This window comes from Apodemus sylvaticus, chromosome 22 (genome assembly GCF_947179515.1).
Source record: "Apodemus sylvaticus chromosome 22, mApoSyl1.1, whole genome shotgun sequence".
Taxonomy (NCBI): domain Eukaryota; kingdom Metazoa; phylum Chordata; class Mammalia; order Rodentia; family Muridae; genus Apodemus; species Apodemus sylvaticus.
This window is the reverse complement of record NC_067493.1, coordinates 48650666-48663701: the sequence shown is the minus strand read 5'-3', so window position 1 is coordinate 48663701 and position 13036 is coordinate 48650666. Positions and strand designations below refer to the sequence as shown.

Genomic DNA, 13036 nt, shown 5'->3' with positions numbered 1-13036 from the left:
AGTGTCCCCAGTTCCTTTGTCCCCTGATTATCCCTCCAGGTCCGTCCCCCTCCCTGCTTTCAAATGCCTTGGGTGTCAACTGGAGAGTCTCAGCTGAGCTTGGGGACACACACGTTATCAGGATGGGTCAACAGCCCGCCGGGGCTCTTATCTGCAGCTCGGGAAACCAGGCAGGGAGTAAGCAACAGCTGACAGGTCTCCCAGAAAGACACCCACAGGCTGAGTGGGTGGAGGGAGTGACCTGGAGCACCTGGACAGCAGTAGAGTCTGCCACTCAGACACAGACACGGGGAAGGGAGGACTGTTGCCAGCCTGGACAGTCCTGGGAGGCTTCAGGGAGGAGGTGGCCACAATGGAGGGCTTGAGGGATGTATATGAGTCAGAAGCCAAGAGAGCAGGGTCAGCAGGGGACACAGGTTGAGCAGAGGACAGTGGGGGAGGGGAAGGTGCACAGCACAGAGTCTACGCATGAGCTGTGTAACCCAAATGAAGCGGTTCGACCACTCTGACTGGGTTTCCTCACTTGAATGAAGGTAGCAGCTGTCCGTGCCGCATGGGTTATTATGGGATAAAAGCCCCGAGCAAGGTACAGGTTGCTCGGTAAGTGGTTAGACCCTGGGTCCTCCTGACTCCCACGGGTGGGCTTCACAGTGGGAAAGAACTGCCACCGAAGGACACACGTGGCGGATCTGAGGTCATCCTCTTCCATTAGGCTGTGTCACGGCCCAGAATACAGGGACAGTGAGAGTGAGTGAAGGGGAGCCAGGCAAAGAGGGAGGGGAGACCGAGAGAAAGAGAGAGTAATCAGAGAGAGAGAGAGAGAGAGAGAGAGAGAGAGATCTGGCTGCATCCAGCTTCAGGACTCTTAACGCCAAAATCTCTGTCCTGGCCAATTCAGTTTGTAGCTCCAAGGAGATGGAATCAGGTCCCCAGGTATCTGTTGCCCCAGGGATTCTCGGTGAGTGAGGGCTGTCTCTGGGGTTCAGGAGAGAACACAGTGCAGGCAGCACGTTCGAGAGTGGCGGTCACTGCTGCCTGAACCCTGCCCTTGTGAGTCATGGCCTTGTGCGATGCAGGCCCAGAGAGGATAGGACACTTGCCCAAGGCTGCACAGCCCACATGCCCCAGGGAACTAACTGAGTCTCACCCTGGATTGTGGTTACCCAAGCTGAGCTCTGTCGCCTGGCAGGATGTGAGGGAAATCAGAAGATCCCATACAAGGGCAACGTGGGTCCCAGCCCCCTCTGGGCCCTCAGCACACACACACCCACACACACACATGTTGTGTTAGAGTCAAGGGGAATCCCAGAGTTGCGGGAACACAAATGCACCCTGAGCCTGCTTCCCCATAGGAGGCACTCTGCTGCCCCCTTGTGGCTTCAACGAAGTTGACATCATCGTGTTTGCTACAAGATTTCCTAGGTCTGGAGGGCCTGACCCGATGGACTGGGGAGGGGGCAGGAGACATAGGACAGGACCCTGCCCCAACCCCGCTTCCACCAGCACCCACGCTGATGTAACTAACCTAGTGACACTGAGAATCAGTGTCTGCACCTGGCTGGGTCACATGACAGCCGCATGACCTTGGTGCACTGTCACCTTCGCACATACTGTGGCAGGATCTTGGTAAATGTGGATATCGAGAAGGACTCAGGGGCTCTTAGAAAAGTTCCTGGCAGTTAAGCACGCCAGGAGGGCTAGTGACATCATCTTTAAGGAGGGACGCATTTCAAGGTTCGGTGGAACGACCCATTCCTCAAAATCTGCTTCAGGTTGTGTAACCTGAGGAAGAAAACAACACAGAACCCCTGGGAGCCGCAGGCTCGGTTCAGGCAGGTTTATTCACTGGACTGTAGGGAGCCACTGAGAGCAATCCAAGAGGGCTACCTGGAGGAAGAGGACAGGACCCCCTGGAAACGAAGCCCCTTGGGTGACCACAGAGGTGTCCAGGAGCCTCTGGGGTCCCTGGAATTCTTTCTTCAGCGGCAGCCCAGCTGGGTTTTCAGCTCCTGAAGCTGCTGGCTACTGATGTTGTTGCCACCACACACGATGACCACCACAGAAGCCAGGGCGGGGCTCAGGCGGCCCTCAGCCTGGAGCCTCCCCAGGATGTCTGAGTAGATAGCGGCCAGGGCGGCACCGCAGGCAGGCTCCACCAGCATGCGCTCGTCATCTGTGGGGGTGGGGGTGGGGGACAGGGAAGGGCTGTCAATCAAGGCGTCCATCCATCCATCCATCCATCCATCCATTTCTCTCCTGTGCCATCACAGGTCTGACTTCCTACAGATCTGCTCCTCGCTCTGTCACTTGTCTGTCTGTCTGTCTGTCTATCCATCAGTGTAGCCTTTGTCTGTAACACCAGCCATCTGATCAGGAGCCACTCATCCATCTCCTACCCATCATGTGATTGGTCATCCATCAGACTGCTCATCAATGTGTCCATCTACCCACCAATCAATCCACCCGCCTGTCCATCCATCCATCCATCCACCCATCCATCCATCCATCCTCCTGTCCATCTATCCACCCACCTACCCACCCATCCATCCTTCTTTCTCTCCACTGCCCATCTATCCATTACTAATCTTCCCCACTCGCACATTTATCCATTCATTCAACAAACACCTCACTCTCTCTCTGCCTGGCTTTGTGCTAGGAAGGCCTTAGGGACATAATAGTGGCTAAGACACAAAGCCCCACCTCCACCCAGCCATACCTTACCAGTAGGTAAAAACTAGGCAGCTGTAGGCAGAGGGGTTAATGTATTGGAAGTCTCTGGCTAGTGAGGTGGTGTGGGGAGATCAGGGTGTCTTCCTGGAGGAGGCACCATAGGGGATAACTAGTCATCACATGGGCAAGCAGTGGGGATGGGGCCAGGACGGACATCCAGAGACAGGAATGTGGGAAGAACTTGTGCAAAGTCCTGAGGCTGCTGAGACTTTCTCCTCCTGCCCTCCGCTGCTGGACACGCCCCCATGACATCACCACTGCCCAGCCAGCCCAGTCACAGACACTGAGGTCAAGGTTGAGTGAACAGAGCGCCAGGCCTCGCTCACCCAGGAACCTCTGCACAGCGCTGACAGCCTCCCGGTCTTCTACCACCTCAGAGAGGACCTCACATTCCTTTGCACACTCCAAGGCCCGTGCAGCCACGGTCTTGGCTCCCAGGCTCCTGGCTACGCTGCAGGATGGGGGGAGGAGGATGGAAGAGCAGGCATGTCAGAGCCCCACCCTGCTGTCCCCAGGTCACCCACATCCTGTGATGGCTGGGTCCCTGTCAGGAGGCCCAGACACACTCAGATGTGTGTGTGTGTGTATGTGTATGTGTGATGCGTGTGTGTGCATGTGATATATGTGTGTGTATATGCATGTACATGTGATGTGTGTGTGCATGTGACATATATGTGTGCATGTGATGTGTGTGTATGTGTGATGCTTGTGTGTGTGACGTGTATGTGTGCATGTGATGTGTGTGCTTGTGATGTGTATACATGTGTGTTGCCTGTGTGTGCATGCGTGCACACGTGCATGTGCATGTGCTTGTGCGTGTGCATGTGCTTGTGCATGTGCATGTGTGTGTGTGTGTGTGTGTGTGTGTGTGTGTGTGCAGGTATGCTCACCTGTATGAGCACATGAGGAACTCAGAGATTGACATCAGGCCGTTTCCTTGATTGATTGTTTCCTTGATTGTCTTGCTTATATGTGTTTTTGAAGCAGGGTCTCTCTCTACACTAGCCCAGGCTGGACCCTCACTCTCAAGCCTTAGCCTCTCAAGCACCAGGATAACAGGGTGCACCCACAAACCTGGCTCTTTTCACACTCTAACTTGGATCCTCATGACAGCGGTTGGAACTTTAGGACAAGCAGACCTATGGGGTGCCCCCCACTCTACCCCCTCAGACGCCCACCCAGGCTTACCTGGTGATGTCTGGCAGAGTGACCAGCCTGCCTGCCTGCAAGGCTGCATTGAAACTGTGCGCCCCGTGGGTCTCCATGGCAATGATGGGTACCTGCTGCCAGCCCACCTCCAACAGGCCAGCAGCCACACCCACCAGGAGCCCTCCGCCCCCCACGGCCAGCACCACAGCACCCGGAGGCGTCCGCAGCGACTCCTTCAGCTCCCGAACTAGGCTGGCATGGCCTTCCCTGTGGGGTGTGAGGGGGTTGCGTGATGGGACTTCTGGAATAGGTGACCCCTCCTTGGCCACTCAGAGGCAGCACAATGTGGTGGTGGGGGGTCCTTGCTCTCTGTCCATTCATTCCTTCACCTGCCCACGTCTCCCCATCATTATCCCAGTCTCTTTCTTGCCTTTCCCAAGAATATCCTTATCCCTTAAGAGGGACCAGCTGGTGTTCTGGAGGCAGAACCCTGACTCTGCTCCCTGACCAGCTGTGTGCCCTCAGACAAGTGTCTTGCCCTCTCTGTGCACCAGCTTCCCAGTAGCTACTTATCCCTTGCAGAAAAGGAGCAGGCAGCGGGGGATGCCAGCAGCCTGTGCCCAGCCCCAAGCACGTAGTCAATAGAGATACTTCATGTTACATTATCCATTTCACCAATGGGGAAACCGAGGCACAGGCAGTAAAGTGCTTTGCATAAAACACAATTCCCAAGCAGCCCAGTCTGAACCCATGTCTGCCTGGCTTTGAAGTCTCTTCTCCTCACTTTCCTCTTCTGTCCAATGAGGGTTCCCCCCACCCTTCCCCCCCCGCCCCCGCCCCCGCTCTGGCTGCCTAAGAACACAGCCACAGCCTTACCATAGCAGAGGATGGTCAAACGGGGAGACGTTCACCCAGCCGTCCCTTGTGGCCAGTTCTTGTGCCCTTACGTTGGCTTCATCCCAGACCTAAGAGAAGCAGAGCCCCCACAGAGGCCCCACAGAGACTGTAGTGGAGCCCCCATATGCCTGCCTTGTTTCCTATAGGTCCTCTTTGTGGAGACCACACCTCCCAGGATGAGAACAGCAACCTCCAAACGGGCCAAAGGACGCCATGCGTCTCCCTAAAACTCAAAGGGACCTGAATGCTGTGTGAGCACAGGGCAGAGCAGAGCGGGGTGTGCAGAGCCAGTGTACCCTAGAGCTGGTCACACGGAGCCGACTTCAGGATCCCATCAACCCCACAGATCATCTGGGTCCCTGTGGCTGATCTGTGAAAGCCTTTGTAGTCTGAGGGTGGCCCTGACACCTGTGTCCACCATAAGTCACCCAGAGCTCGCCTTCTGGGTGTGCCCTGATCATGAAGCTTGCCTGGGCTGTGACCAAGGTGGGCTGTGAATGCCGGGAGCATGTGCCTGGGACAGACTCCACCCATAAGGATTGAGAGTTTGGGGTGAAACTGCTGTGTCCCACACAAGGGCACAGCCCTACTGTGGAGCCTGGAGGGGTAAATACCAGGTGGTATAGACATGCCCGCCCTGTTCCAGAATAGATGGATGGATGGGTGAGCAGGTGAGCAGGTGAGCGTGTGAGTGTGTGAGTGTGTGAGCGGGTGAGCATGTGAGCAGGTGTGTGAGTGGGTGAGTGTGTAAGCAGGTGAGTGTGTGAGCGGATGAGCATGTGAGCATGTGAGCGTGTGAACATGTGAGCGTGTGAGCGTGTAAGCAGGTGAGCGGGTGAGGGTGTGAGCGTGTAAGCATGTGAGCATGTGAGCGTGTAAGCAGGTGAGTGTGTGAGCGGATGAGCATGTGAGCATGTGAGCGTGTGAGCAGGTGAGCAGGTGAGCATGTGAGCGGGTGAGCGGGTGAGTGTGTGAGTGTGTAAGCATGTGAGCGTGTGAGCGTGTGAGCGTGTAAGCAGGTGAGTGTGTGAGCAGATGAGCTTGTGAGCGTGTGAGCAGGTGAGCGGTGTGAGCGTGTGAGCGGGGCGAGCGGGTGAGTGTGTGAGTGGGTGAGTGTGTGAGTGGGTGAGCGTGTGAGTGGGTGAGCGTGTGAGCGTGTGAGCGGTTGACAGAGAAGGAAGTACAAGTGAGTAGGATGTGGTGGTGTACACCTTTAATTCCAGCACTTGGGAGGCAGAGGCACTCAGATCTCTACAGAGTGAGTTCCAGGACAGCCAGGGCTACACAGACAAACTCTCGAAAGAAAGAAAGAAAGAAAGAAAGAAAGAAAGAAAGAAAGAAAGAAAGAAAGAAAGAAAGAAAGAAAGAAAGAAAGAAAGGAAGGAAGGAAGGAAGGAAGGAAGGAAGGAAGGAAGGAAGGAAGGAAGGAAGGAAGAAAGAAAGAAAGAAAGAAAGAAAGAAAGAAAGAAAGAAAGAAAGAAAGAAAGAAAGAAAGAAAGAAAGAAATGGCCCAGTCACCACCCATGTGCTTTTGTCCTATCAACTAACCGGGCCTTTCAGGTCCCAGTGAGGACAGGGGTTGGGGGGACACTTCCCAGGCCTCTGAATTGCGTCTTCTCAGGGTGGGGCAGAAGTCCGAGCCCTCAAAGTGCAACACCCCTGTCCCACCCCTCCTCCCTTCTCCCTGCCCTCCCTAGAGAAGATTGACGACCAAAACACTGTTTCCCGCCAGCGTTCACCCAAAATAAATGGAGGCGATGCCCTGGAGTGGAATAGAGGAGGACACAGCCCCTCCCGGCCCCTCCCCCGGCCCTGCCTCAGCCCCTCCCCCGGCCCCTCCCCCTTGCTTCTGCCAGCACCACCTCCTTACCTTCCCAGTCAGCTGGACCTCGGCCCCCTCCCCCTGGAGCCGCCTCACCACCTGCATGGAGGTGCTCTCTGGGAGCACGATGGTGACGGGGATGCCCAGCTTCCGAGCCGAGTATGCCGCCGCAATGCCCGCGTTGCCCCCTGGGAAGAGTGGGGAAAGGAGGTCCTCAGACTTCTCGTGCTCCCCTCTACCCCGCTCCTTCCCCCGTCCCCCATGAGTCACCTGTGTGTCCGTGCCCCGCCCACCCACCATGCTGATTAGAGCCCCGAACCTCCTGACCCGTGACTGCTACAGACGTGAGTATGACCTACTACTGTGGGGCCTGGGCCTGGACCAGACGAGAGGAAAGACGGGAGAAAGGAAAAGCAACAGCGCAGAACAGACGACGGGCTAGACCCAGCCGGGTCTGAAACCGTTTATCCAAAGAGTGTTCCGAACTTGGAGCCTATGGCTTAAACCTCCGTGGGGTGGGTCTCTGCTGTTCGTGACCACCACAAGGCTCAGATCATGGGGGAGGGACTTAAGAGCAGATGAGGTAGCTGATGAGGCTAATCAGGATCCTCGGCTGGGCCTGGGGATGCAGATCTGTAATCCCGGCACTCAGGAGATGGAGACAGGCAGATCCAGAGTCCTGTCAGCCTGTAACGGAGGGAAGAAGGAAGGACAGAAGGAAGGACCGAAAGAAGGAAGGAAGAAAGGAAGGAAGGAAGGAAGGAAGGAAGGAAGGAAGGAAGGAAGGAAGGAAGGAAGGGGAAGCGAAGCCCTGGACATTGACTCCTGCTCTAGCTGGCTCCCCTGCCCCCACCCTGGTCCCAATAAAGCAGAGAGGTGTGGAGTCACCTGAGGAGCACACCAGATGTCTGCATCCCCTCTTGGCCATCTAGATGGAGAAAGGATGGAGTTGGGATCACTCTAGTCACGGAAACCTTTGTGGAATGTGGCTGGGTGCTCCACCCGCACCCCACAGTCCTCCCCCCATATGGTGCCTCACTTCCTCCTCCACAGCCCCGTGCTCCACCCGCACCCCACAGTCCTCCCCCCATATGGTGCCTCACTTCCTCCTCCACAGCCCGGTGCCCACCCTCCTTTACCTGCTGGCAGAAATGCCCGATGCCCCGGATCTTAAAGGAGCCGGCTATCTGCACATTCTCGCATTTGAGGAAGACGGGCACGCCTGCTACCTGAGACAGCGCCCAGCTCTCCAGCAGGGGCGTGACCCTGTGGAAGGGCTCTGCAGAGGCTCCCTCCATCCCGGCGGCACTGCAAGGAGGCATAAGGAGTTTGCACCGTTCTGACTCCTTAGTGGTGACGGGGGGGGGGGGGGCGGGGGGGGGAAGGGGAGGGGAGGGAGGACGAGGCTCCTGAGCCCGACCACCCCAAATCTTATCCAGCATCCAAGCTTCAATATCCAGGTGAGCATCTGCCCCTCTCTGCATCCTGGTTTCCCAATCTGAAGAAGGCAGGTTATCCTTGATACCCTTCGCTTAATGTCTGTGACTACCCACAGTGCTGGCGACACAGGGTGTGACCAAAGGATAGTAAAAAAAATAATTAAAATAAAAACTTTAAAAATCATTCATTCATTCACTCACTCATTCATTCATTCATTCATTTTCTTCCATTAAAAACACTGGTCAAGCAGGTGTCAGTGAGTCCAGACCCTTCCTTACCCCTTCACTTTTGCCCTTGGCAGTCTCACCCCCTTCTCCCAGTTATCCGTTCTACAGGAGCCACAACCCCTGTCTTTGAAAGCACAGGATGTTTTTATCGTAGTTGCGGTTGAGGGAATAGGCTCTCCATGTATATAGTCCAGACTAGCCTGGAACCCACCATCCTCCTGCCTCCACCAGGATCCTTAGTGTTGGGATTATAATGGTATGACACCACACTGACCAGTAAGGTTTTGTTTTGCCTTTCACACATGGCTGTAGCTTTGCAGTGGTTTGCATTCGTCCAAACTTGTTGAGGTGATGACTTTATGTTGGCCACATAACAAGTTTCAAGCTAGATAGGGCCATGCAAGATCTGTCTCAAAACAACAAATAAGCGGGGCCTGGGAAGACGGCTCCTCTGCTAAGAGCACTTGCTGCTCTCGCGAAGGACCCAGGTTCAGTTCCTGGCACCCCATAGGCGCCAGAGAGCCAGGGGGAGCCAGTCCAGAGCAGAAGTGGGGTTGAGTTGTATCCAACCCCAGAAACCTTGAGATCAGGAGTGGTACCAATCCTTCCCTGCCTCGGGCCTGCATGTCCCTGCACATGTAGCCCTGTGCCCCCATCTCTGCCCACACCAGAAGTCGCGGCCAGGTTAAACATCTCCTCTCCTTATAAGGTCATGTCCAGCAAGCACCTGAAACTCCTCCCTATGCAAATGAGGCATCCCCAGGCCCCACCCCCGATAGCCCCTACTACCCCTAAAGATTTAAAAAGCCCTTGCCACCCCCTCCTCAACACCAATTAAAGGAGCCACTTCCTGAAGCCTGTCTCCCTGGGGCCAGGTCTCCCGGGTTGTTCTCGGGTCCTCCCCCCCTCTGAATCCCTCCAGTTCTGGGAGTCTGGTGCCCTCTTGTGGATTATTCTGTCACTACATGCATGTGGCAGACAAACACACACCAGCATACACTGTACATAAAAATAATTTACAGAAAGTGTAAAGGGGGACTGGTGAGATGTCTCAGTAGATGTTGTCACAGGAAGGTGACAGTCTCGGTTCGATCCCCGGGACCCACTTTAAGGTGGAAGAAGAGAGCGAATTTAGAAGAGGGGAGAGGCAGGCACGGTGACGAGCACACCACCCATCCCACAGAAGGCACAGCTATGCATTCAGGGGCAGCCTGAGCTACAAAATGAGTAACCTCAACACTAGCCTCAGCTACATATTGAGAAGACTTTGTTTCAAACCACCAACCGAAGGGATGAAAAAAGAAAAGAAAAAGGAAAGGAAGGGAAGAGAAGAGAAGAGAAGAAAAAGAAATGAAAAGAAAAGAAAGTAAAGAAAAAAGAAAAGGAAATGAAAGAAAAGAAAAGAAAGAAAAAGAAAAGAAAAGAAAAGAAAAGAAAAAAGAAAAACTACTCTGTCTCTACAGCAGAAAAGATTGGTCCGGTTCTTTGCAGTTCCAAGGTGGGCCACCAGGGGGCAGAAGCTGCACCCCATTCCTCTGTCCAGGAACCCAGACCTCTTATTTAAGTGACTTGAAAAAGGGGAACCAGGGGTCTGTTCATGAATCTGATCCTTTGTCAGGATGGCCCTGGAACTCCCCAGACAAGGCAACACAATGCAGACCCTTCTCATCCGCTTCAGCACCTCTCCCAGGGAAAGGGGCCTATGAGCTGTTCCTGGTCTCCAGACTGTGTGCTGGCTAGTTTTTATGTCACTTGACACAAGCTACAGTCATTTTTGAAGAGCAACCCGCAACTGAGAAGATGACCCTACAAGAATGGACTGTGGGAAAGGCCTTGATGTATTTTCTTTGTAGGTGATTGATGTGCAATGGTCCAGCCCACTGCTGGTGGTTCCATCCCTAGGCTGGTGGTTCTGTCCTGGGTCCTATTTTTATTTTTATCAAAGAAGTGTGTGTGTGTGTGTGTGTGTGTGTGTGTGTACACTGTATCTGCCTTCAGACACACCAAAAGAGGGCATCATGATCCCATTACAGATGGTTGTGAGCCACCATGTGGTTACTGGGAATTGAACTCAGGAACTCTGGAAGAGCAATCAGTGCTCTTTACTGCTGAGCCATCTCTCCAGCTCCAGGGTCCTGGGTTCTATAAGAGAGCAGGCTGAGCAAGTCAGGGGAACAAGCCAGTAAGGAACATCCCTCCATGGCCTCTGCATCAGCTCCTGTTTCCTGACCTGCTTGAGTTCCTGTCCTGACTTCCTTTGGTGATGAACAGTGATATGGAAGTGTAAGCCAAGTAAACCCTTTCCTCCCCAAGTTGCTTTTGGTCCTGGTGCTTATCACTGCAATAGAAACCGTGACTAAGACACCCTCATTCCCTGGCCTGACTCTCACCTCAGTCTTACAACCCCAGATCATAGATTTCCAAGATCAGAGTAAAAAGGGGCTGTGTGACCCAAGTATGTGTCTCAACTACTCTGTGCCCGTTTCCTCATCTGTAAAGTGGGAACAAATACCCATTACATACCCCAACTCACAGGCTGCGGTGCAGACAAAACACTGGCACCCACAGGCGTGCTCCCAGCTGAATTCTCTAGAGAAGTTCCCTCATGAGGACCTTCTCCCAGTGCTGGCAGGCACACCCTACTGTGTGCTCTAGAGAGCATGGTCAAGGTCCAGGCTGGGGCTTAGGACCCAGGGATGGCTTGGTGGGGAAGACAGATACCTACCTCTGAGCTGACTTGTGTTTGATGAGATCTATAGAGCAACAAAATAGTAGGAAACTGTGACTAATGAGGATGAATAAAAGAGTTCCTTTTGGGACCGGAGAGATGGCTTCGTGGTTAAGAGGACTGATTGCTCCTCCAGAGACCTGAGTTCAAATCCCAGCAACCACATGGTGGCTCACAACCATCTGTAATCCTAGTGTCATAAGATCAGATAACTTTTCTGGTGTCCACGTAGATGTATATACAGATAAAGCATCCACATACTTAAAACGAGTCTTTAGAAACAGTCTCCTTTGGGTATGGAGTCAGGAAAGGCCTCTTGGACCCGAAAGATAAGAATGAGCTAATTATCAAGCACAGCACACGCTGGGCAGCTCTGGGCAGCACAGGGTCCTTGAGAGGATTAAGAGCACCCATGAAGTGGGGGCGTCTGCCCACTGTACCCTGCATCGCTTGATAAGAGCTAGCTTTTGTGTGGAGCTTGCTGGGAGCTGGGCACCATGCCCAGCTCCTTCCTTCTTATCTCAGAAGGCACCAAAAAACACTGACAGAGTCCTGTATTTAACTCCACTTTATAACTAGTGACCCAGAGGGCTTGGTACACAAGGCCACAGGCTCAGAGTTCCAGCGCAGGTGTGGACTTCCACACTGTGTAGCATCTTAACTCTGGGTCTGTTGATATCCTCATCATCATCATCTTCACCACCACCATCATCATTATTATCCACTAAAAATAGGCTATTTGATACTTCGATGACAATTTTCTGTAAGAGCTGAAACTTAGCAGGTGGTGGTGGCACACACCTTCAGTCCCAGCACTCGGGAGGCAGAGGTGGGTGGTTCTCTGTGAGTTCAAGACCAGCCTGGTCTACAGAGTGAGTTCCAGGACAGTCAGGGCTACACAGAGAAACCCTGTCTGGAACCCCACCTCTCACCTCTGAGGCTGGTGCTGGAACTGAGCAGTGTGGACCCCAGTTCCACCCCCGTAAAAGGCCTTGAATAGCTGGGGCCCTGTGAGTTTCTTACGAGAACCCACTTGTGAGAACTGCTCGTCTGGTTCAGCCCTCACTCCGGCCTGCACAGTTGTGGGATCCTTTCCCCGCGGACCATTTAGTGGCATACAGCACCTGCTGTCAGGAAAAAGACTAGAAAGCCAAGCTAACTGACTGCCCCGTCAGCCAGCACGACCTGCTATCTGTCCCTCAGGGTCCACAGGGCCTGCCTCCTGAGAGGTGACAAGATAGGACAGATGCTACTAGACCACCCTCACAGTCACTTACTGCCCAACACACCACCCCATGGCCCCCAGCCACTCCCACAATGCCTTCCTTACCTCCCCAAAGGACAGTCCAGCCAAGACCAACCTGGACTCACAGGCTACCAGATCAGCTTCCGCTACCAGGGCCTGGCCCCTCCTCCTTGTTAAAGGGACAGCTCCTGATTCTGGGGTCCTGGTGAGGACTCACAACAAAAAACTGACCAAGATGAGCTCGTGGGGATGTTCATCCCTCTCTGTCGTCCTTGTGCAGCCCACGGGTCATGAATGAGCCCGGCTCATCTGGCCGGTGGGGAAATGGAGGTTCTGAAAGCAAACATCCCCGGGGGAGGGGGAGGGGTTGCCAGCAAGAGGCAGAGTGCACCCCTCATCTTGGACTCCTTCATAACACAGACCCTCCAGATCTGACTCTGGGTTCAGAGCTGTTGCTGGGTCAGGCCACCTGCCCTGGTGCGCATTGGGGTCAGCTCGTGTTTGAGACAAGATGACAAAGATGCAGGCCAGGCGCGGTGGCGCACGTCTGTAATGTCAGCATTTGGGAGGTAGAGGCAAGCGGATCTCTGTGAGTTCAAGCCACGCCGGTGTATACAGCAAATTCAGGGGTAGTTTAGGGATTCAGAGAGAGACCCTGGAGAGAGAGAGAGAGAGAGAGAGAGAGAGAGAGAGAGAGAGAGAGAGAGAGAGAGAGAGAGAGAGAGAGAGAGAGAAGAAGAAGAAGAAGAAGAAGAAGAAGAAGAAGAAGAAGAAGAAGAAGAAGAAGAAGAAGAAGA

At 54.0% G+C, this 13036-nt stretch overlaps 1 protein-coding gene across 2 annotated transcripts; it reads right to left on the bottom strand.

Moving 5' to 3' along the window:
• Positions 1 to 1822: 1822 nt before the first annotated feature.
• Sdsl (serine dehydratase like) lies at positions 1823 to 12415 on the bottom strand. 2 transcript variants are annotated; one of them, XM_052168381.1, is made up of 8 exons: positions 12324 to 12415; positions 7738 to 7906; positions 7487 to 7526; positions 6647 to 6786; positions 4756 to 4844; positions 3919 to 4146; positions 3057 to 3181; positions 1823 to 2173 (listed from the first exon to the last, which is right to left on the bottom strand). In XM_052168381.1, the coding sequence occupies exons 2-8, from the start codon at positions 7894 to 7896 to the stop codon at positions 1980 to 1982; spliced, it is 975 nt and encodes a 324-aa protein (XP_052024341.1). In that variant the 5' UTR covers positions 7897 to 7906; positions 12324 to 12415; the 3' UTR covers positions 1823 to 1979. The 2 variants fall into 2 exon arrangements, with proteins under 2 accessions (XP_052024341.1, XP_052024342.1); XM_052168382.1 differs by lacking the exon at positions 12324 to 12415 and adding an exon at positions 12027 to 12116.
• Positions 12416 to 13036: the final 621 nt, after the last annotated feature.